The sequence below is a fragment of the Podarcis vaucheri genome, assembly GCF_965113315.1.
Source record: "Podarcis vaucheri genome assembly, chromosome: 14".
Taxonomy (NCBI): Eukaryota; Metazoa; Chordata; class Lepidosauria; order Squamata; family Lacertidae; genus Podarcis; species Podarcis vaucheri.
Window position 1 is genome coordinate 15,191,936 of NC_138752.1, and position 21,404 is coordinate 15,213,339.

Genomic DNA, 21,404 nt, shown 5'->3' on the forward strand with positions numbered 1-21,404 from the left:
CTGTCCTTCCAGTGAGCACTCAGGGCTGATTTCCTTCAGAATGGAGAGGTTTGATCTTCTTGCAGTCCATGGGACTCTCAAGAGTCTCCTCCAGCACCATTATTCAAAAGCATCAATTCTTCAGTCTCGTAGAATCATAGAATTGTAGAGTTGGAAAGGACCCTGCACATCATCTAGTCAAGCCCCCTGCAATGCGGGATTTTTTTAAAAAAAAAAATTATTTGATTTCACAAGTATAAAATTATAACACTACAAACATGCACATCCACATTTAAAGATTTCTTCGAATCTCTAGACTTCCCACCTTTCCTTCCATGGGTCCTGTTATTAACCTTTTCTACTGCATATTTTCCAACAGTCCATATTTTAAGTCGTTTCATTTTGTCCACAGTATTGGCTACATTACACGTGTTATTGCAATCCTGCTAATGTTTTCATCCAAGAGAAATTATAAATTTTTCCCATTCTTTTTGAAGTTTTGGTCTTCATGGTTCCTGAGCTCTCCGGTCAGTTTTGCCATTTCGGCATAGTCCAACAGTTTAATTTGCCATTCATCTCTGGGCTAGTAGCATCCGTGCGGCTGTCATCACGTACATAAAAAGTCTTTTCTGCTCCTTTGGAATATCAGCACCTACAATTCCTAATAGAAAAGCCTCTGGTTGTTGTTTTTTAAAATAAAAGTTAGTTTAAACATTTTTTTCAACTCATTATATATCATTTCCCAGAATGCTTTTTTTAACCTTACACTTCCACCCCATATGGTAAAAGGTGCCTTCTTTTCTTTACATTTCCAGCAGATATTTGTACCTGTCTTATACATTTTTGCTAGTTTACTAGGAGTCAAATACCATCTGTACATCATTTTCATTTCTTTCATGCATGCCGAAAAATGTAAGTCAGTTTTCCACAACCTTTCCCAATCTGAAAATTGGATCCCTCGCCCAGCCCCAACCCTGGTTTAAATGCATAGATTTGCTGCCATTCCATTAAGCTTAGCTCATTAGTGCTGCTAAAGTTGTTTATTTTGCGGCTTATCCAGAATTGATCCGAACTAATGGCCTCTTAAACATCGTGCTGGGTTTTTCCAGCAAAAACAACACAATCTACTTCCTTCATCCGTTATGACTAATGAAGCCGACTGCAGCCCACAAAAGCTTTATGCATAATAAATTTGGGGTAGCCTTTAAAGTGCCACAACTCTTGTTTTAGCTACCAGATAGTCTCTTTGCCCCCAACTTTTAAGGGATTAAATTCAGGAGGGTGGATGCGAGGTGGCAAAAGATCTCTCAGCCTGCTTTGCAAAGCCTGGGTCTGGAAAGGAAAAGGAAACGGTCGAAAGAGCTGAGTCATTTGTCCTGAGTACAACATGAGCGCTCTGTGTATATCAAATATAGCAGCCTTGCGAAATTTCACTGAACGTCATCCACTTTCCCCAACTTCCTCCTGTCAGGAGAAGTCTGCAGGGCGAGGGAAAACAGAATAATAGGGAGCAACTCCCCTGGGAGGAAAAGTTGCAACATTCGGGACTTTTTAGTTTAGAAAAAGATGAGTAAAGGAGGGGGAATGCGACAGAAGTATATAAAATTATGTTCACAGGTGGTGGGGATGGAAATATGTACATGGGGGGCAAAGGGTGTTTAAGGAGATAACAGAGAAGGCCCTCTGTCTGGTTCCCTGTAACCTCACTTCTCGCAATGAGGGAACCGCCAGAAGGCCCTCGGCGCTGGATCTCAGTGTCCAGGCTGAACGATGGGGGTGGAGTATATCCTTCAGGTATACTGCGCCAAGGCCATTTAGGGCTTTAAAGGTCAGCACCAACACTTTGAATTGTGCTCGGAAACGTACTGGGAGCCAGTGTAGGTCTTTCAAGACTGGTGTTGAAAGTGGTGCTTCAGGTTAAGAACAGTTTCAGGTTAAGAATGGACCTCCAGAACGAATTAAGTACTTAACCCGAGGTACCACTGTACTGTCTTCCTGCTCCTGGGAAGATTCAGGATCAGGGTCAAGAGGAATGCAGCCCTCAGCACGGTCCCTGACGGTACCCAACCGGTAACATAAACCAACGTTCCTTTTCACCGCTCACATCTCTCCTTATCGCTTCGCAGATTTGATGCTGGCCCAAGATGGCAACGGTTGGATTGGTGTCTTCGTGTGCCGGTGTGCGTCCCATGGCAACTTTGCTGAGGCAGGGGGTTCAGAAAATGAGATCGTCCCAGTTGCACACCACAGCCAGGTCTGCTTCGAAGGATTACTACGAGGTGCTTGTCCTAGGGGGAGGCACCGGCGGGGTCTCCATGAGCGCACGGATGAAACGAAAAGTCGGAGCTGGCAATGTGGCGGTTGTTGAGCCCAGTGAGGTAAAAATATGGCTCTCCCTCTTCTCCTTCTGCCTCCATCCCAGTGGGCAGCAAGTTCCTAATATTAATAGTTACCTCCCATGCATCGCATTCCTCTCCCACTGGCATTCCAGACAGAATAATCTTGAGAAGTTCTCTCTCACAGCTGAGCAGGGGTGGGGTGTATATAAATTTGCTAAAAAAAATCAATGTGCATAATTTCAATTAGCTGGTGCTAGGTCTGCTGGGACGCTGGTGGCGCTGTGGGTTAAACCACTGAGCCTGGGGCTTGCCGATCAGAAGGTCGGCGGTTTGAATCCCCGCGACGGGGTGAGCTCCCGTTGCTCGGTCCCTGATCCTGCCAACCTAGTGGTTCGAAAGCACGTCAAAGTGCAAGTAGATAAATAGGTACTAGTCCAGCGGGAAGGTAAACTGTGTTTCTGTGCGCTGCTCTGGTTCGCCAGAAGCGTCTTAGTCATGCTGGCCACATGACCCGGAAGCTGTACGCCGGCTCCCTTGGCCAATAAAGCGAGATGAGCACTGCAACCCCAGAGTCAGTCACGACTGGACCTAATGGTCAGGGGTCCCTTTACCTTTACCCTTTAGGTCTGCTGGGGGAGAAATTTACCAGTGCTGTTCGAAGTTTGTAAGCCTCATTTAAATTAAAAGAAGAACACTATAATTTATTTAGGAGACCACTGTAAGCAGATGAGAACATTAGCAGGATTCTAATAACACTTGTAGTGTAACAAATACGATGGACAATATGGACAGATTTAAAATATAGACTATGAAATAAAATAGTTAAAAATGTTGACAATAGGACCCATGGCTGGGATGGGAGGGAAGTTTCGAGATTCAGAGAAATCTCTATATACAGATATGTATTTGGTATTATTATAGCTTTTCATTTGTAAAATCAAATAAAAATGATTAAAAGATTTTAAAGAACAACACTCCATGACAGGATTTTAAGCAAGCAATTAGAGAGAGTCGCCCTCAGATCATTTTTGCCTGAGACAAGATGTTCTCCTGTTAACAGGGTAGGATTGAATGCTGCTCACCCTCGTATAAATTGTCTCAGTTTTGGCCTTCATTTTTGATACTTAGGGGGCTGCAACATTCCTGTCTTTTTGCATTGCATCCAGAAGAATAAATGCTTTTTGACCTGGAAAGATCACTCGCCGGGCGGGGTGTGGGTTGCTGTTCTAATCTAGAAATAGAACATCCAGGACTTGGGCTGAGTTTACGCATTTTGAAATATTAAAATTTGTCGCCAGGTGGTGAACATAATCTGCAGCTGCCCTATATGGAGTCGGAGCACGCATTCAGCTGTAGGCTAGGGAGAAGGGAGACATTTGATTCAGTACACTTTTAAAGACAAATCATTGTAACTCGCACCATGTGAGAACCAAAAGGCAGCAATCCATCAGAATTTGCACTTCTCTGAATTTTGCTCTGCTGTTCTCCAGCCATCTATTGTGTACAAAACTACATACAGTGGTACCTCGGGTTACATACACTTCAGGTTACATATACTGCAGGTTACAGACTCCGCTAAGCCAGAAATAGTACCTCGGCTTAAGAACTTTGTTTCAGGATGAGAACAGAAATCGTGCAGCGGTGGTGCAGCGGCAGCGGGAGGCCCCATTAGCTAAAGTGGTGCTTCAGGTTAAGAACAGTTTCAGGTTAAGAACGGACCTCCGGAACGAATTAAGTACTTAACCCGAGGTACCACTGTACATTAGAATAAAGCATATAAAAAAAATGCCCATACAGTGGACGTTTGGGTTGCGAACGTGATCCGTGTGGGAAGCAGGTTCACAACCCGCAGCGCTATGTCTGTGCACGTGTGAGTTGCGATTCGGCGCTTCTGCGCATGCACAAAGCACGATTTAGCACTTATGCACAAGCACCGAAACCAAGAAGTAACTTGTTCTGGTACTTCTAGGTTCATCGTGGTGCGCAACCTGAAATCGCGCAACCCAAAGTGTCTGTAACCCGAGGTATGACTGTATTAGTGAAAATAACCCAAAATAACATGAGGGGAATTTGCTTTGCAAAAATTTATAATGGGCAAAGTTGCATACAAATGTATATCTTAGGATAAATTCACATTGAATACTGCTGAATTTTTATAAGGACCTAAGAAACATAATTTGCAGTGTAGAAATGTGGAAAAATGAGAAATAGAAAGAAACAAAAATTGACAGATTTCCACATTCCTACTGTAACCCCGTATTGTTTATTCTGAGCTGTGGGCTGCTAAAGACAGGTGTTCACTAGCCCCCATACTAATGATTATTAATTGGAGATGTTACAATTTAAGGACTGAGGTACAGATGCTCCTTTCTTACCACACCTGCTTAACTGACTTTTAGAATCATAGAATCATAGAGTTGGAAGAGACCACAAGGGCCATCGAGTCCAACCCCCTGCCAAGCAGGAAACACCATCAGAGCACTCCTGACATATGGTTGTCAAGCCTCTGCTTAAAGACCTCCAAAGTAGGAGACTCCACCACACTCCTTGGCAGCAAATTCCGCTGTCGAACAGCTCTTACTGTCAGGAAGTTCTTCCTAATGTTTAGGTGGAATCTTCTTTCTTGTAGTTTGGATCCATTGCTCCGTGTCCGCTTCTCTGGAGCAGCAGAAAACAACCTTTCTCCCTCCTCTATGTGACATCCTTTTATATATTTGAACATGGCTATCATATCACCCCTTAACCTCCTCTTCTCCAGGCTAAACATGCCCAGCTCCCTTAGCCGTTCCTCATAAGGCATCGTTTCCAGGCCTTTGACCATTTTGGTTGCCCTCCTCTGGACACGTTCCAGTTTGTCAGTGTCCTTCTTGAATTGTGGTGCCCAGAACTGGACACAGTACTCCAGGTGAGGTCTGACCAGAGCAGAATACAGTGGCACTATTACTTCCCTTGATCTAGATGCTATACTCCTATTGATGCAGCCCAGAATTGCATTGGCTTTTTTAGCTGCCGCGTCACACTGTTGGCTCATGTCAAGTTTGTGGTCAACCAAGACTCCTAGATCCTTTTGAAAGAAGTCCCTCTAGTGCTCAGGCTATGTGGCTTCTGCTCCTGTTTTTCAGAAGCACTATTTTATTTTTTATTTCTTTTATTATAATTTTTATTAGTTTTTTTAACATATCATTTTCAACAGTAATTAAACATACTTTTACATCTTATTCAAATTTTTTGACTTCCATCAATCCTGCCTGAAAATTTTCCAGTCTAATCTCTCAGTATGCATTTCTTATCTTCCTTATTACATTTCAAACTCATAACCAATATCTCTATCTTTTTCTGCTTTGTAACACTTCGTATATTTCTCCTTACAAAACTTCTTGCGTAATTTGTTGATTACAGTTGCTCTTCAAATAATTCAGATACTTCTTCCAATCTTCTGTAAATCTCTGGTTCCGCAGGTTTCGAATCCTTCCTGTCATTTTGTCCAATTCTGCATAGTCCATTAATTTTGTCTGCCATTCTTCTTTCATCGGAATTTCTTCATGTTTCCATTTCTGGGCTAACAACACCCTTATCGCAGTTGTTGCATATAAAAACAATTTAACATCATGCCTATTAATGTCCTGACCTATAATACCAAGTAAAAATGCTTCTGGTTTTTTAAAAAATGTATATTTTCAGAAGCACTATTATCAGCCACTCTGGACTTTGGTCGGGGCGGGAGCAAAACCACTGGCACCTTGTTCCCGTCCAACGGCAAGTGTGATTCCTTCCGGTGTAAAGTGGATCCAATCCAGAGTTCAGAAGCTGGATCCAGACAAGAACTGTGTCCATCTGGAGAACAACCAAAAGGTAAGCTCTCAGCTGCCTCTTCATTTAATCCTCTTAACTACAAAAACTGAAGCTCTCTACTTTACGGAAACTTGTCACCTTGATGGAGAATATTGGAAACTTGGGCTAGAGTCAAGCAGTTGCATCCAATATTATCCCTGCTCACAGTAGACTCATTGAAACAGATAAACATCACAAATTAATTTGGAGATGCTATTTAACAGCAGTCAGATTAAATCAAATAAACAAGGAATATTCGGTCTTATGTTGGAGGGGATGCCAGGAAACAGGGAATTGTGTTCACATGTGGTGGAGGTGTAAAGACGTACAATTATTTTTGGTAAAGGGTGTTTAAGGAGATAACAGAAACCACTGGGTTAAAGTCCAGAGGTAGCATTATTATCAATTTTCGATGGGGTGGAAGGTTCGCAGGCTAGGAAGGACCTGCTCACAAATTATTGACAGCTGCACAAATTATTATAGCTAGGAAGTGGAAGGGGCAAGCAGAATATAAAATGGAAGAATGGTATAAAGAGGTGTGGGATATAGCTATTAACGATAAATTAACGTGTGCCATTAAGGTAAGACGGGGAAGATGCAGGAGAAATGATTTTGAGGATAATTTATAGAATTTATACTATTAAAAGGGAAAGGGATCAAACCATCACAAGAGGTGTAGAAATTTTGGGAGGTTGCTTAGTTACAATGGAATGGTCTCGGGGTGGGGTGCACATTTTATTCTTATTTATTTATGATTATTACTTTGTCACAAAGAAAAAGTAAAAGAAAGAAACTGATGAACACGGCTAACTTAGATCCATTTATTTCAATGGACCTGCTCTGAACAGGAGTTGGGTACAACCCATTGCTTCCAGACGGAGTGTCATAGGAGATTCTACAATCACCTTGTGTGATTGTTTTGAAGCTGCAATACTATACATACATTGACCTGGGAGCAAGTCCCATTCAACTTAATAAGGCTTACATGTGAGTAGACATCTATAGGGTTAATGGTCAATGAAGCTCGTGAAAAGACAGCTTTGTAGCATAGATTGGCAAAGATGCTCAATGTAATGAATGACTTTCTTATATTACAGATATCTTACAAGTATTTGATCATCGCCCTTGGGCTCCAGCTACATTTTGAAAAGGTATTTTTTTATTTTAAAAAAGTCTCTGTTGGTAAAAACTCTGGTGTGAAGCAGGATACAAAGAGTTACTTTGGGCATCATTTTACTGCCCATTCTGCATTTGTCTTATGCAGCGCCGCTTCTGTTCTGCTGCAATCTTGCCGCAAATTGCATTATTCAAAATAATAATAATAATAATAATAATAATAATAATAATATATTATTTATACCCCGTCCATCTGACTGGGCTTCCCCAGCCACTCTGGGCGGCTTCCCAAAAAATATTAAAATACTGTAATACATCAAACATTAAAAGCTTCCCTAACCAGGGCTGCCTTCAGGTGTCTTCTAAAAGTCTGGTAGTTGTTGTTCTCTTTGACATCTAGTGGGAGGGCGTTCCACAGGGTGGGTGCCACTACCGAGAAGGCCCTCTGCCTGGTTCCCTGTAACTTGGCTTCTCGCAGTGAGCCGTCCGCTGTGGTGAAATGACATAGCTTATGTAATGTTTGCAAGTGGTCCCAAAATTATGTCATTACATTGTCGTTTTGTTAATAATAATAATAAATATAATAATAATAATAATTCATTCCCTGCCCATCTGGCTGGGTTTCCCCAACCACTCTGGGCGTCTGCCAACAGAATATTAATAATAAAAATTAAAAAGAGGTTAATCTGCGGCAGTTATAGTTCAAAACATCAACAGTCCACCAAGTTGGTGAAAGCTGCTGCTGCCCAGTGGCCACTTACCTGAGAGTAAGCCCCCCTGAAATGCACTCCGGTGCCCTGAAAATTCACTTTCTGGTTCTGGAGGGTCAAATTTCCTTAAAAGAAGGCCGGGCCTTCCCCGCTGGCTGGATTCTAAATGTTTCTGCTGGAAAAACTAACACCAATGAAAAATCATGTTTTGGTTTTTCCTTGAGACATTAGATTGTTTCCCAAAACTGGCAGGGGTGGGTGAAAAAAATAATAATCCCCGGGAGGAATTTCAGTCTGGAAAACGTTGCAGTTATTTGCATGCAAGTGTGGAGCCAATGTGCATTTAGAATACCTCATTTTTCCGTGTATAACACGCCCCCTTGTATAAGACAACCCCTATTTTGGGGGGTTCCAAATTAAGAAAATGGGGCGGGGGGTTGCCCCGAGTTGTTGAGCTTTTTTTGGGGGGGGGTTGCCATAAATTGCTTGCCTGCCTGACCAACGCTGGCAATCGCATGCATCGCCAAAGCCACAAATCGCCTGACCGTTTGCCGCAAGCAGCCGCCAATCACCCGCCCAATTGCTGCAGTGGCTGCTGAAACCAATCGCCCGTCCCCACTCTGCACTATCTGTGTATAAGACGACACCCAATTTTTAGCATTATTTTATAATAGAAAAACATCATCTTATACACGGAAAACTATGGTATCTACAATCCAACACAGAGTTTAATGCACTTTGAATACCACCAATTTCAGTGGTTTTAAGTGTACTAGAATCTTTGATGGGCTGGGGCCAGGATGTTCAGGGTCTGGGTGCTGTGAGGGCACTATTTTTTAAATTGGGAGTGTGTGCATGCAGACTGTTTGTTCCAGATGGTGATCATGACAAGACAAGTTGCATGTACAGTGGTACCTCGGGTTAAGTACTTAATTCATTCCAGAGGTCTGTTTTAACCTGAAACTGTTCTTAACCTGAAGCACCTCTTTAGCTAATGGGGCCTCCTGCTGCCGCCACGCCGCCGGAGCATGATTTCTGTTCTTATCCTGAAGCAAAGTTCTTAACCTGAAGCATTATTTCTGGGTTAGTGGAGTCTGTAACCTGAAGCGTATGTAACCTGAAGCGTATGTAACCCGAGGTACCACTTTACTTCCTGAAGGCTAACAGAGAAGGCCTGCAGGAGCCCTCTGGTGGTCTATCTTAAGAAGTTGAATATATCCGAAGGTCTAGCACTCGCTTCATGCATGGGATCAGTGGGAGAATGAATGAACTTTTCTTCAAATCGGAGAATACTCACAGTGCATGTTAGAATATGACAGTTAATGGTGGAATTTTGGACATGTTTAGAAGTACATCCAGAATCAAATTTCATTTCCATCATCAACAATACAACCTCTTTTATTTAAAAAATAGAAATAAGTCAATTGCTCTCTGTTTCAGACTGCTCTTGTTATGTGGAGGAAGGCTTCTTTAACTTACGCATGTGCAGGTTTTAAAAAATCTTTATTGAAAGGTCAAAAAGTACATGACTATATGGGCACCAAACATGGTGAGACACAAACAAAAAAGAGAAAAGGAAAAAGAGAAACAGAACCCATGCAGAAGAGAAAACAAAGGGGGGAGGAACCCCCAAAATTGTATATTTTACGAGGTTGCTATTGTACTTCGCCAGATCTTAACCTATTACAGTATTTGTAAGAATGGATTCCAAATATCATTGACTTTGTCCATGGAAAGTCTGCATTTATATGCGAGTTATTTATATGTTGCGAGTTTGTACAAGTCTTCAATCCAATTGTAGAAGGGAGCCGCATTTTTATTTTCCCAGTTTATCAGGATCAGTCTTTTTGCTGTGGTAAGGGCACTGAGAGTCCTCTGCTGTTGTCCTTTTGTAGGGTTCCATGTGCTGGGTATATAATTCAAATGGATATTTTGCTCTGTAAATGTAAGGTTGTTCCATTCAGTTCTGTTGATGGTTTCAGTTACCTTCTGCCAAAAATCTATCAAAATAGGACAGTGAAAAAACTTCTTGGGACGCCTGCTTCTTGGGAGAAAAACAATGACAAACCTAGACAGCATCTTAAAAAGTAGAGACATCACCTTGCCAACAAAGGTCCGTATAATAAAAGGTATGGTTTTCCCAGTAGTGATGTATGGAAGTGAAAGCTGGACCATAAGGAAGGCTGATCGCTGAAGAATTGATGCTTTTGAATTATGGTGCTGGAGGAGACTCTTGAGAGTCCCATGGACTGCAAGAAGATCAAACCTCTCCATTCTTAAGGAAATCAGCCCTGAGTGCTCACTGGAAGGACAGATCCGGAAGCTGAGGCTCCAATACTTTGGCCACCTCATGAGAAGAGAAGACTCCCTGGAAAAGACCCTGATGTTGGGAAAGATGGAGGGCACAAAGAGAAGGGGGCGACAGAGGATGAGATGGTTGGACAGTGTTCTCGAAGCTACCAGCATGAGTTTGACCAAACTGTGGGAGGCAGTGGAAGACAGGAGTGCCTGGCATGCTCTGGTCCATGGGGTCACGAAGAGTCGGACATGACTAAACGACTAAACAACAACAACAATAACATCCCTATTGCATCTCCAACGCATGTGCAGTTTTTACCAAATTATGACCCCATAGCCTTTCATACATTCAGGGAGGCATCAGTAATTTGGGGAACAGTTAATATCCTAGTCAGGAGCCTGCGACCCTCCAGATGTTATTGGATTGCAACTCCTATTGCCTCTAGTTAAAAGATGCCCAACGCCCCAATGGATGATGGGAGTTGTGGTTTAGCAACATCTACAGAGCTGAAGGTTACTCACTGCTTGCCTATAGCAACCAGGAGAATCCATGTGATGCATTACACAATAATATGCCTTGTTGTTTATGCAAAGACTTGATCTGAATATTTTACCAGTTACAGTGGTACCTTGGTTTACGAACTTAATCTGTTCCAGAAGTCCGTTCTTAAACCAAAGTGTTCTTAAACCAAGGCGTACTTTCCCATAGCAATGGGGGACTCAATTTACAAATGGAACACACTCAACAGGAAATGAAACGTGTTCTTATTCCAAGGCAAAGTTCACAAAGCAAAACACCTCCTTCCGGGTTTGCAGCGATCTTAATCCAAGTTGTTCATAAACTAAGCTGTTCTCCAACCAAGGTACCACTGTACTGAATCAAGATATATGCTGATGTAATAGCTCTGATCATGATCTTGGTCCCAAGAAAATCTATAGGATTTGTGTTACTATGTTACTGAGGTTGGCACTTTCTTCTCATACTCAACGGGTTTAATAACGTAGCTGGAAAGAAGCCACTCTCAATTTGCATTTCCCACGCGCCTGGCACAATTAAATACTACACAGCTAATTTTGTTTTGTTGCAGATCAAGGGCTTGCCCGAAGCTTTCAGCACTCCTAAAATAGGTTCCAATTATTCCGTTCACACCGTGGAGAAAACTTGGAAGGCTCTGCAAGATTTCCAGGGAGGGAATGCCATCTTCACCTTTCCAAACACACCCGTGAAATGTGCTGGAGCGCCGCAAAAGATCATGTACTTGTCAGAGGCGTACATGAGAAAGGTATGCGCTGTCTGCTACTGGAGGCTGGGCAGACTTGATAGATCTGTGTTGTGGCTTGAGCAGATGGCAAGATTTTTGCAATGCAAAAGGGCCAGATCTTCATCTGCACAGATATTATGCTCTTTTAAACTGCCAGGACTCTTAGCCTCTGTTCACAAATTTTTTTTAGCTATTAGGGTGGATTTCTCTTTTCTCTCCTGAGAAAGATGGTGGCAGGGAGGCTGTCCCTTGATTATATTATAAGAAAAAAACTGCTCCTTTTCCCTTATGGGGTATTCCAAAGCCCATATAGAGTCCTTAAGTGGTTTCCCTATCAGCATAGCTGTCAACTTATGGATTTGAAAATAAGGGACCAGCAGCCTCGAAAATAAGGGATCAGCAGCCAAAATAAGGGATTTTCTGGGCACAGGTATGTTCAACTTCTGAGCCCCTCCGAGCCAAAGGCAGAAAGCCCAGCCAGCAGCCAAACGAAGCCTCAAGCGGTGGTTCCCACAGCGCAGCAACCCGGCAAAGGGGATGCAGCAAGGAAAACCACCTCTCCACTGGGAAGCGCTGAGCAAAGGCGAGTCCCCAGGCAACGTGGCCAATTTGATCGGCACAAGGAATGCAAAGTCCACCCCCCAGTTGTTCTTAGATTCCTTATTGGATGAGCAATGCAGCCAAGCAACACAGTTGGAGCCTCCCTCCTCCCTGGCCAGCGGGGAGGGGGGGGAGAGGAGCTGCTTCCTTTGAAACCCGGGAAATTTAAGGGACATCATCAATAAGGGACAGCAGCGGGACACGGCGCTGGGATAAGGGAGTTTCCCGCCAAATAAGGGACGGTTGACAGCTATGCCTATCGGTAGGAGGAAATAACAGAGGCCAACCAGAGTATATTGAGAAGCAAAGCAGCTAGTAAGCTTGATCTTTATTCAAGGAACTGTTGCAACAGGGTCCCCACTCACCGCACGCTGGAGGGAGAACCCCAAACAATGGTGCGCAAGCCCTTATATAGACTTTTGAAATTGCCCACCCTCTAGCCCAAGACCACCCCCTAAAACATCATACATGCATCACAGAGGGAGGCAGAAATTTGAGTGTTGCTTCTCTCCTGTCTGCCAAGATACCTGATAATTCCCTACTTGGTTGCATTATCTGGGTAGCCTGGCCATTCCTTTGGGATGGTAAATACTTAGTTCCTGAATCTCTTACGCATATTGATAGTGCGCTCAGCTTAACAGCCTTAAATGGCCTCGGTCCTGTATACCTGAAGGAGCGTCTCCATCACCATCATTCTGCCCGGACACTGAGGTCCAGCACCAAGGGCCTTCTGGCGGTTCCCTCCCTGCGAGAGGACTAGTTACAGGGAACCAGGCAGAGGGCCTTCTCGGTAGTGGCGCCCAACAATAATGCTGTATTGTTTTTAACACTTGATTGGAAGCCACCCAGAGTGGCTGGGGAAACTCAACCAGGTGGGCGGGGTATAAATATATTATTATTATTATTATTATTATTATTATTATTATTATTATTATTATTAACAGATACTTACCAAACTGTATTTGAAGAGGGAAGGTTAAGCCCCTACAGTCAAAAGACCATTGGAAAGCTTTTTCCCATTTCCTTCCTCTTTGCAGAGAAATATTTGAGGTCAATTTGGGAGAGTCAAAATGGTTTCAGGATTGTTCTCCTGTACTATTTCAGACAGGTGGTTTATATACTTACGTATGCGTTTGCCTTGTACATTTATTTTATATTTTAGACCTTAGAATTCTTATAACAATTACGTTGATTCATTAATCACATTTTTTTCCAGCGGTGTCTGCATATATTTGCAAAGGACTAAAGCAATTGTTTTGAAGATAGATGTGCACTTTGCTTTGTAGATGGTGTGTGCGCAATAGTGCGATGTTGAATTCCACCCTTTCCCCAAAAACGTTGTACTAAATTATGTTGAATTAATTTGATGGATGTTGTAAAAATACCATTCTGTCTCCTGCTTCTAGTTTGCCACTAGTTTGAACCATTACTTTTGAATTATCCTCTTGGTAGACTGGGAAACGACCGAAAGCCAAAATAATCTTCAATACTGCCCTTGGAGTGATTTTTGGTGTTCAGAAGTATGCCGATGCTCTGCTAGAGATTATCAAATCGAGGGACATTACAGTCAACTACAAATACAACCTCGTTGAAGTTCGAGCTGATAAACAGGAAGCGGTCTTTGAGAACTTGGACAAAAGTGGGGAGACGGAGGTCTATCAGGTCAGCAAAATGAGTTTTTTTTTTCAGGTGCATCTATGTACAAAGTGAATTATTGTGACTATTGTGATTTTCCTGTTTATGACCTGGATTGGTTTCCTGTTTGTTAGAAAAGGCAGGAAATAGTAAATCAAAATGTTGATCTGATGTGAGAAGGTGAAAATGGTAGATACAGAGAAGAAGTGGGGGGAAAACTTTATAAGGACATTATCTTAATACTAATAATAATAATAATTGCAACAGCAACAAATATTATTCATTCCCCACCCATCTGGTCAGGTTCCCCAGCCACTCTGGGTGGCTCCCAACAGAATATTAAAAACACGACAATCATCTCTGGGAATTCCTTTTTTCTTTTTCTTTTTTGAAGTAATTTTTATTGATATGACAAAATAAATCACACAATTAATCTTTTTTTTAAAAAAACCATCTTAAACTAAAACAAGATTCCTCCGAATCCTGAAATTTCCCTCCTCCCCTCCACAGGTCCTTTATGTATCTTAATCCACCGCATATTAATATTTCCTTCAAATTACGTTTCTCCAAAATATCCAAAGTCTTTATAACACTGCAAGAGTTATTCAAAGCCTGCCAAAGAGTTCAAGTGTTTCCAGTGTTCTTTTAAATATGATCTATATCTGTCCCATTCTCTGTTGAAGTTTTGATCCACCTGATTTCTGATTTTCAAAGTCAATCTACTCCAATAATTTCATCGGCCAGTCTGCTTTTGTTGGCATCTTACTCTCTTTCTGTCGCTGGGCAAGCAACATCCTTGCAGCTGTAGTCTCATAAATGCATCTTAGCCAGGGAAAATTCTCTCTCTCTCATGCTAATCTATAGTATCAGATATTGAAATTGAAATACTTTATTGTCACTTGTACAACTTGTATACAGTGAGATTACACGAGCACCCCCAACTCAGCTCTCTTAATTCCCCTCATTCACTGACGCACACCCACCAAACCCTAAAGTCAGTTGCCCTGTTATTATCTTTTCATTCAGCAGCCTAACAGCCCACGGATAAAAGCAGTTCTTTACCCTGTTGGTGTGACTAATCATGCTTCTATATCTTCTGCCCAAGGGCAGGAGATCAAGAAAGTGGCGGCCAGGGTGTGAATCATCCCTGAGAATTTTCCTCACTCTCCTGAGGCAACGTTCTTCCGCGATGTCATCCAGTGGATTCACTGGACAGCCCATAATATCTTGTGCTGTTTAATATACAGTTGTGCTTGAACTCAGGGCCGCATTTAGGTTTGATGAGGCCCTAAGCTAAGCCAAACTAAGGGACACGGGTGGCGCTGTAGGTAAAAGCCTCAGCGCCTAGGGCTCGCCGATCGAAAGATCGGCGGTTTGAATCCCCGCGGCGGGGTGCGCTCCCGTTGCTCGGTCCCAGCACCTGCCAACCTAGCAGTTCGAAAGCACCCCCGGGTGCAAGTAGATAAATAGGGACTCCTTACTGGCAGGAAGGTAAACGGCGTTTCCGTGTGCTGCGCTGGCTCGCCAGATGCAGCTTTGCCACGCTGGCCACGTGACCTGGAAGTGTCTCCGGACAGCACTGGCCCCCGGCCTATAGAGTGAGATGGGCGCACAACCCTAGAGTCTGTCAAGACTGGCCCGTACGGGCAGGGGTACCTTTACCTTTTTAAGCTACTGAAGGTAATGGGGTCCTTTATATGTCGAGCTGTCCTTTGACAAACAACAAATAGTCACTGTTTTTTGTGTTGAATATATGCTATATGGTGATTTATGGAAATAATAGGTATCTCAAGCCATTTGCACATGTTGTCATGCAACCAGTCCATGCAGAATGTAGGCACCCTATATATAGAAATGAGCAAACCAGTGATATTTTATGGAGCAGGCTAGCAGGCAGGGCCCATTACTTACATTCTAGGAGCCTACACAACACAAAACACTGTTGCTGGATGAAGGTTTTATTTTATTTGTGTTTTTTTTATCTTATATTTTGTAAATGTGCATCCGGTGGTTTTTTTCCTTTAAATTTTTTGGGGGCCCCCAAGAGAGTGGGGCCCTAAGCTATAGCTTGTTTAGCTTATACGTAAATCTGACACTGCTTGAACTCTTTTCTCTTTCTCTGGGTGCAGTACGAAATGCTTCATGTCACACCCCCCATGGGACCCCAAAACGTACTTCTGAACAGTCCGGTTTCAGATGCTGGGGGCTGGGTCGATGTAGACAAGGAGACATTGCAACACAAGAAATACCCAAATGTGTTTGGGATCGGAGACTGCACTAACCTCCCCACTTCAAAGACGGCTGCAGCTGTAGGTAAGAGTGGCTTTTGCCATTAACTAATTCAATGTTAGGGAAGCGGGTGGCGCTGTGGTCTAAACCATTGAGCCTAGGGCTTGCCGATCGGAAGGTCGTCAGTTCGAATCCCCACGACGGGGTGAGCTCCCATTGCTCGGTCCCTGCTCCTGCCAGCCTAGCAATTTGAAAGCACGCCAGTGCAAGTAGATAAATAGGTACTGCTCTGGTGGGAAGGTAAACGGAGTTTCCATGCGCTGCTCTGGTTTCGCCAGAAGCGGCTTAGTCATGCTGGCCATATGACCCGGAAGCTGTCTGCGGATAAACTCCGGCTCCCTCAGCCAGTAAAGCGAGATGAGCGGCACAGCCCTAGAGTCGTTTGCAAGTGGACTTAACTGTCAGAAGAAGAAGAGTTTGGATTTGATATCCCGCTTTATCACTACCTGAAGGTGTCTCAAAGCGGCTAACATTCTCCTTTTCCTTCCTTCCTCACAACAAACACTCTGTGAGGTGAGTGGGGCTGAGAGACTTCAGAGAAGTGTGACTAGCCCAAGGTCACCCAGCAGCTGCATGTGGAGGAGCGGAGATGCGAACCCGGTTCACCAGATTACAAGTCTACCATTCTTAACCACTACACCATACTGGCTCAGGGGTCCTTTACCTTTTTATTTTAATTCTGTGTTAACATAAATACTACATTTAATTCTTATTTAATGTAGCCTTTTTCGCTCGCTTTGCAAACCGCTTTGATATCTGAAGAAAAGCGGTATACAAATACCTGAAATAAATAATAATAGATGCTTGCTGCAAATCTGGCCTTAAACACTGAGTCTTAAGCTTCCTATACTGAAATAAGCCTTTTATGGATCTGATGTCAGAAAGATCAGAAATAGGATTTTTTTAAAAAAAGATTATTTGACTGACCAAGGGTGCATCTACACACAGGAAGAAAACGCTATTAAAATTAAATTGTTATAACAAAATGGAAAAAGCGCTATGGAAAAATCACACAGAAATTCTTTTGCTCTCTGGCGCCATCTGGTGTTGCATGTTCATAACGCATTCAAAATACTGTTTTTTGACTAATGTAGCTGAGTTAGAATAGATTTAGTCCCTGAGCCTGAGGTTTCCTATACTTGTTCTACTCCAGCCCAATTTTTTCAAGGCCTCAGATATCAGCCTTTCCAGCCTTTGTATCTGAAACTCCAGTTTTGTTAAACTAGAGATACCAGGGATTAGATCTCAGACCAATTCAGCCAGCTAGCCCTGGGGATTATCTAATTGATTTTTTATTTTTATTGTTATTCATGTTTTTACACTGTATTTTGTGCTGCTTTTATAATTAAGTGTTTTAAATTTGTTGTTAGCTGCCCTGAGCCCGGTTTTTGAACCAGGAAGGGCGGGGTATAAATAAAATTATATTATTATTATTATTATTTATTTATTTCTTCTTCAGGTCTTCTCTGCTCTGCTCCTGAGCTACACAACTGCTCTCTCTAATCTGCCCTATTAAAAGCAAGCATTGGTCTTTAGTTAGTCATGCCTTAGAACAAGTTAATAGGACTTATTTACCACTAATTTTAGCTAGACCAGGGTCCATCTATTTTATCACTGACTAAATTATGGTACAAATTAGTGGATATTCTAACAGAGTAAGCTGTGTTGGTCCGTTTGGAAACTGAGACAGAAAAAGAAATTGCAACACAGCACCAATTAGAAACTTTGGCAATGAAGTGGTCTGTGAATTGCTTAAATAATAATAAATAAAAGCAATAAGAGGAATACACTGAGAAATGTTTCAAGGGGTAGCACTTAAAAATAGAATTTTATTTTTAGACTCTAGTGTTCCTATTTCGGGAAGAAAAACGTTGCAGCACTAATGTAAACAAACCATTATCTCTTCTGTAGCTGGCCAGTCTGGTGTGCTTGATAAAACCATTTCTTGTGTAATGAAGGGCAAGCCTCCAGCTAAAAAGGTAAGTTAGTTAATTCAACTAATTGGTCATTAAATGGGAAGTATTATCACTTCGAATCAAGAATTATATTTTTAATAAAGATCCCATGGGCAATGACTTAAGTTTTGTAACATATTTTGAGGCACTATTGTTTGACTTGTTTAAGATCAGAAAGGTTGTCACCCAAATTCAAAACGCCTTGTTTGGTTTCCGAACATTTCGGAAGTCGAACGGACTTCTGGAACGGATTCCATTCAACTTCCAAGGTACGACTTACATAAGCCAGGCATGTCCAAAGTCCGTTTTGGGGGCCTAATCCGGCCTGCTGGCCGGTTTAATCCGGCCCCTGTAGCAGTTTATTTCCTGGGGTAAAATCCTTAAAAAAGCACAACAGCTTCAATCCTGAAAAAAAGGTTAAAAACTTAGGTCGGCCCTCATGGCCCTTCACTTCATCACATCTGGCCCTCAGCATAAGCAGACTGGAGGGATCCTTCTGGGGGGGGGGGACCTGAGAAATTGTTTTGCAATATTTAGGTGAAGGGGTTTTTTGTTTCATTATGTAAAATGTACATCACAAAATCTTTTGCAGTATGATGGATACACATCCTGTCCCCTGGTAACCAACTACAACCGTGCGATCCTGGCAGAATTTGATTACAGCGCGCAGCCTTTAGAAACATTTCCTTTTGACCAGAGCAAGGAGCGGCTGACAAGTTTTCACATGAAAGCTGATCTCATGCCTTTCCTTTACTGGCATGGGCTATTGAAGTAAGTATCTCTTGTGTACATATGCCAAACTAACTTGAGCGGGTTTTGGAAAAACCGCCGCAAAATGCAAGGGCACTTTTTGCAGCACAGGTTTCTGTAATGCCACAAACAAGCTGCACATTTCTTAACTGCACAGGTAGGTTTTCGTTTGAACGGTGAATGTAAAAAAAAAAAAGCCATTTGGACCGTCATAGAGAAAATTTAACATCTTATATTGGGGGAGGAATTAAAGATGCAGTTATGTGTTTCAAAGATGCTTTTATAGAGGGAAGTTCTATATGTCCTATCAGTTTAATGCCGAAGTACACAAAACAAGCAAAAGGGAGGTGGGTGGCGCTGTGGGTTAAACCACAGAGCCTAGGACTTGCCAATCAGAAGGTCAGCGGTTCGAATCCCCGTGACAGGGTGAGCTCCCGTTGCTTGGTCCCTGCTCCTGCCAACCTAGCCGTTCGAAAGCACGTCAAATTGCAAGTAGATAAATAGGTACCACTCCGGTGGGAAGGTAAATGGCGTTTTTGTGCGCTGCTCTGGTTTGGCAGAAGCGGCTTAGTCATGCTGGCCAAATGACCCGGAAGCTGTACGCCGGCTCCCTCGGCCAATAAAGTGAGATGAGCGCCGCAACCCCAGAGTCATCCACGACTGGACCTAATGGTCAGGGGTCCCTTTACCTTTACTTTACACCAAACAAGCACTTTAAATTAAAAAAAGTTTAGCAATCTGCCGTTCCAAATGGTTTGATGCAGCTTTCGACTTACATAGCTGCAAAGAGGGAAATTTGACTTGCCAAGTTCATTTTTCAGAGGGATAGCTTTAACTACAGTCCTAACGCCTGGGTTGGCCATAGTGAGGCTGGACACAGCCATCGCCCCAATTTAGTGTCTTAAGAGTCTGCTGGATCACATCAGTGCCCCCATCTTGTCCAGAATCTGGACAACTTGCTGCCCACGGCAAGCCCACAAGCAGAACCACCTCCTAGGAGAAGCTGCAATTTCCAGCAGTTAAGTATTCATGTCCTCCATCAATTTGTTTTATCCTCTTTGAAAGAGATCCAAGTTGGAGGCCGTCAAGGCAGGGGAGCAGGGAAGAATGGCCCTTTACTGAGCCATCTCTCAGGCTGGTGCAGCAAAGATGCCCATTACTGTCAAAGGACAACTCTCATGCCAGCCCCAGAACACCCCAATTTCATGGGCTTCAGCCTGCCTGTTTGGGTGGGCACACCCAAGGGCACTCCCCGACAGTGGAGCTCAACTGTTGACAGAACCAGGCAGGATTGAGCGGAGAGACAGTTGCACTCTATCCAAAACTCCTTCCGCACTGCGATTCAGGGGTTTGGATTGCTGTTACAGTTCAGCAGCTTGTAGCTCCATTTGTAACTAAATTTGACTTGCAATTATTATTGGGGTCAACTGTACAGTACTTTTAATATACCAGACAGGATAACTCTATAGTAAACAAAGTTATACGTACAGTCGTACCTTGGAAGTCGAACGGAATCCGTTCTGGAAGTCCACTTGACTTCCAAAACCTTTGGAAACCAAAGTGCGGCTTCTGATTGGCTGCAGGCAGCTCCTGCAGCCAATCGGAAGCCGTGTCGGATGTTCGGGTTCCAAAGAACGCTTGCAAACCGGAACTCTTACTTCTGGGTTTGCAGCGTTTGGGAGGCAAAACGTCCGATTACCAAGGCGTTTGGGATCCAAGGCACGACTGTATTTCATTTCATTGTCCTAAATAAAAAAGTGTTTTTGGTAGGTAATGTGTATTTAAAAACAAACACAGGTATTGTATTGTCCCCCCACATTTTTGAAAAAACACCAATTTTCCCCTTGGTTTCCAAATTTTACATCTCAGATTAAACACAAGCTATATGAATGTGGGTGGATGCGGGTGGCGCTGTGGGTTAAACCACAGAGCCTAGGAATTGCGAATCAGAAGATTGGTGCTTCGAATCCCAGCGACGGTGTGAGCTCCCGTTGCTCGGTCCCTGCTCCTGCCCACCTAGCAGTTTGAAAGCACGTCAAAGTGCAAGTAGATAAATAGGTACCACTCTGGCAGGAAGGTAAACGGTGTTTCCGTGCACTGCTCTGGTTCGCCAGAAGCGGCTTAGTCATGCTGGCCACATGACCCGGATGCTGTACGCCGGCTCCCTCAGCCAATAAAGCGAGATGAGCGCCGCAACCCGAGAGTCGGTCACGACTGGACCTAATGGTCAGGGGTCCCTTTACCTTTACCATATGAACAAGTCATCAGTGCAGCAAATAGCAACCATTTCCATTTATATTCTGTAATGCCAGTTACATAGCTTACGCAAATATGAGAAGGGAATCTTGATTGTAAGGAAAGCACCAATATTAAATACAAAGGGGTTTTTTTTGGTGAATAGGATGATGAAGCTTGAAGTGGTCTTTATCCCAGTTCTAACCCTTGAAATATTTCTTCTAGGGGATACTGGGGAGGTCCAGCTCCGATACGAAAGCTGCTACACCTAGGGTTGAAGTAGCCGCCAGTCCTTTTGTACCTGCTATGAACCACAAAAGTACGACCACAGCTTTAAAAGGTATACAGCAAGATATAGAAACAGATGTCCTGTGCAGTATATCAATAAAAGTTTCTGAGCAGAGA

At 43.1% G+C, this 21,404-nt stretch overlaps 1 protein-coding gene across 1 annotated transcript in view; it reads left to right on the forward strand.

The window, feature by feature from the left end:
• SQOR (sulfide quinone oxidoreductase) overlaps positions 1 to 21,404 on the forward strand; it is a 29,051-nt gene extending 7,647 nt beyond the window's left edge. The window contains exons 2-10 of the mRNA XM_082198662.1: positions 2,106 to 2,357; positions 6,000 to 6,170; positions 7,247 to 7,300; positions 11,362 to 11,556; positions 13,588 to 13,797; positions 15,900 to 16,083; positions 17,971 to 18,038; positions 18,607 to 18,785; positions 21,225 to 21,404. Of these exons, the coding sequence (XP_082054788.1) occupies positions 2,124 to 2,357; positions 6,000 to 6,170; positions 7,247 to 7,300; positions 11,362 to 11,556; positions 13,588 to 13,797; positions 15,900 to 16,083; positions 17,971 to 18,038; positions 18,607 to 18,785; positions 21,225 to 21,282 (1,353 nt within the window). The 5' untranslated portion in view covers positions 2,106 to 2,123 and the 3' untranslated portion in view covers positions 21,283 to 21,404. The remainder of the gene's footprint in view (positions 1 to 2,105; positions 2,358 to 5,999; positions 6,171 to 7,246; positions 7,301 to 11,361; positions 11,557 to 13,587; positions 13,798 to 15,899; positions 16,084 to 17,970; positions 18,039 to 18,606; positions 18,786 to 21,224) is intronic.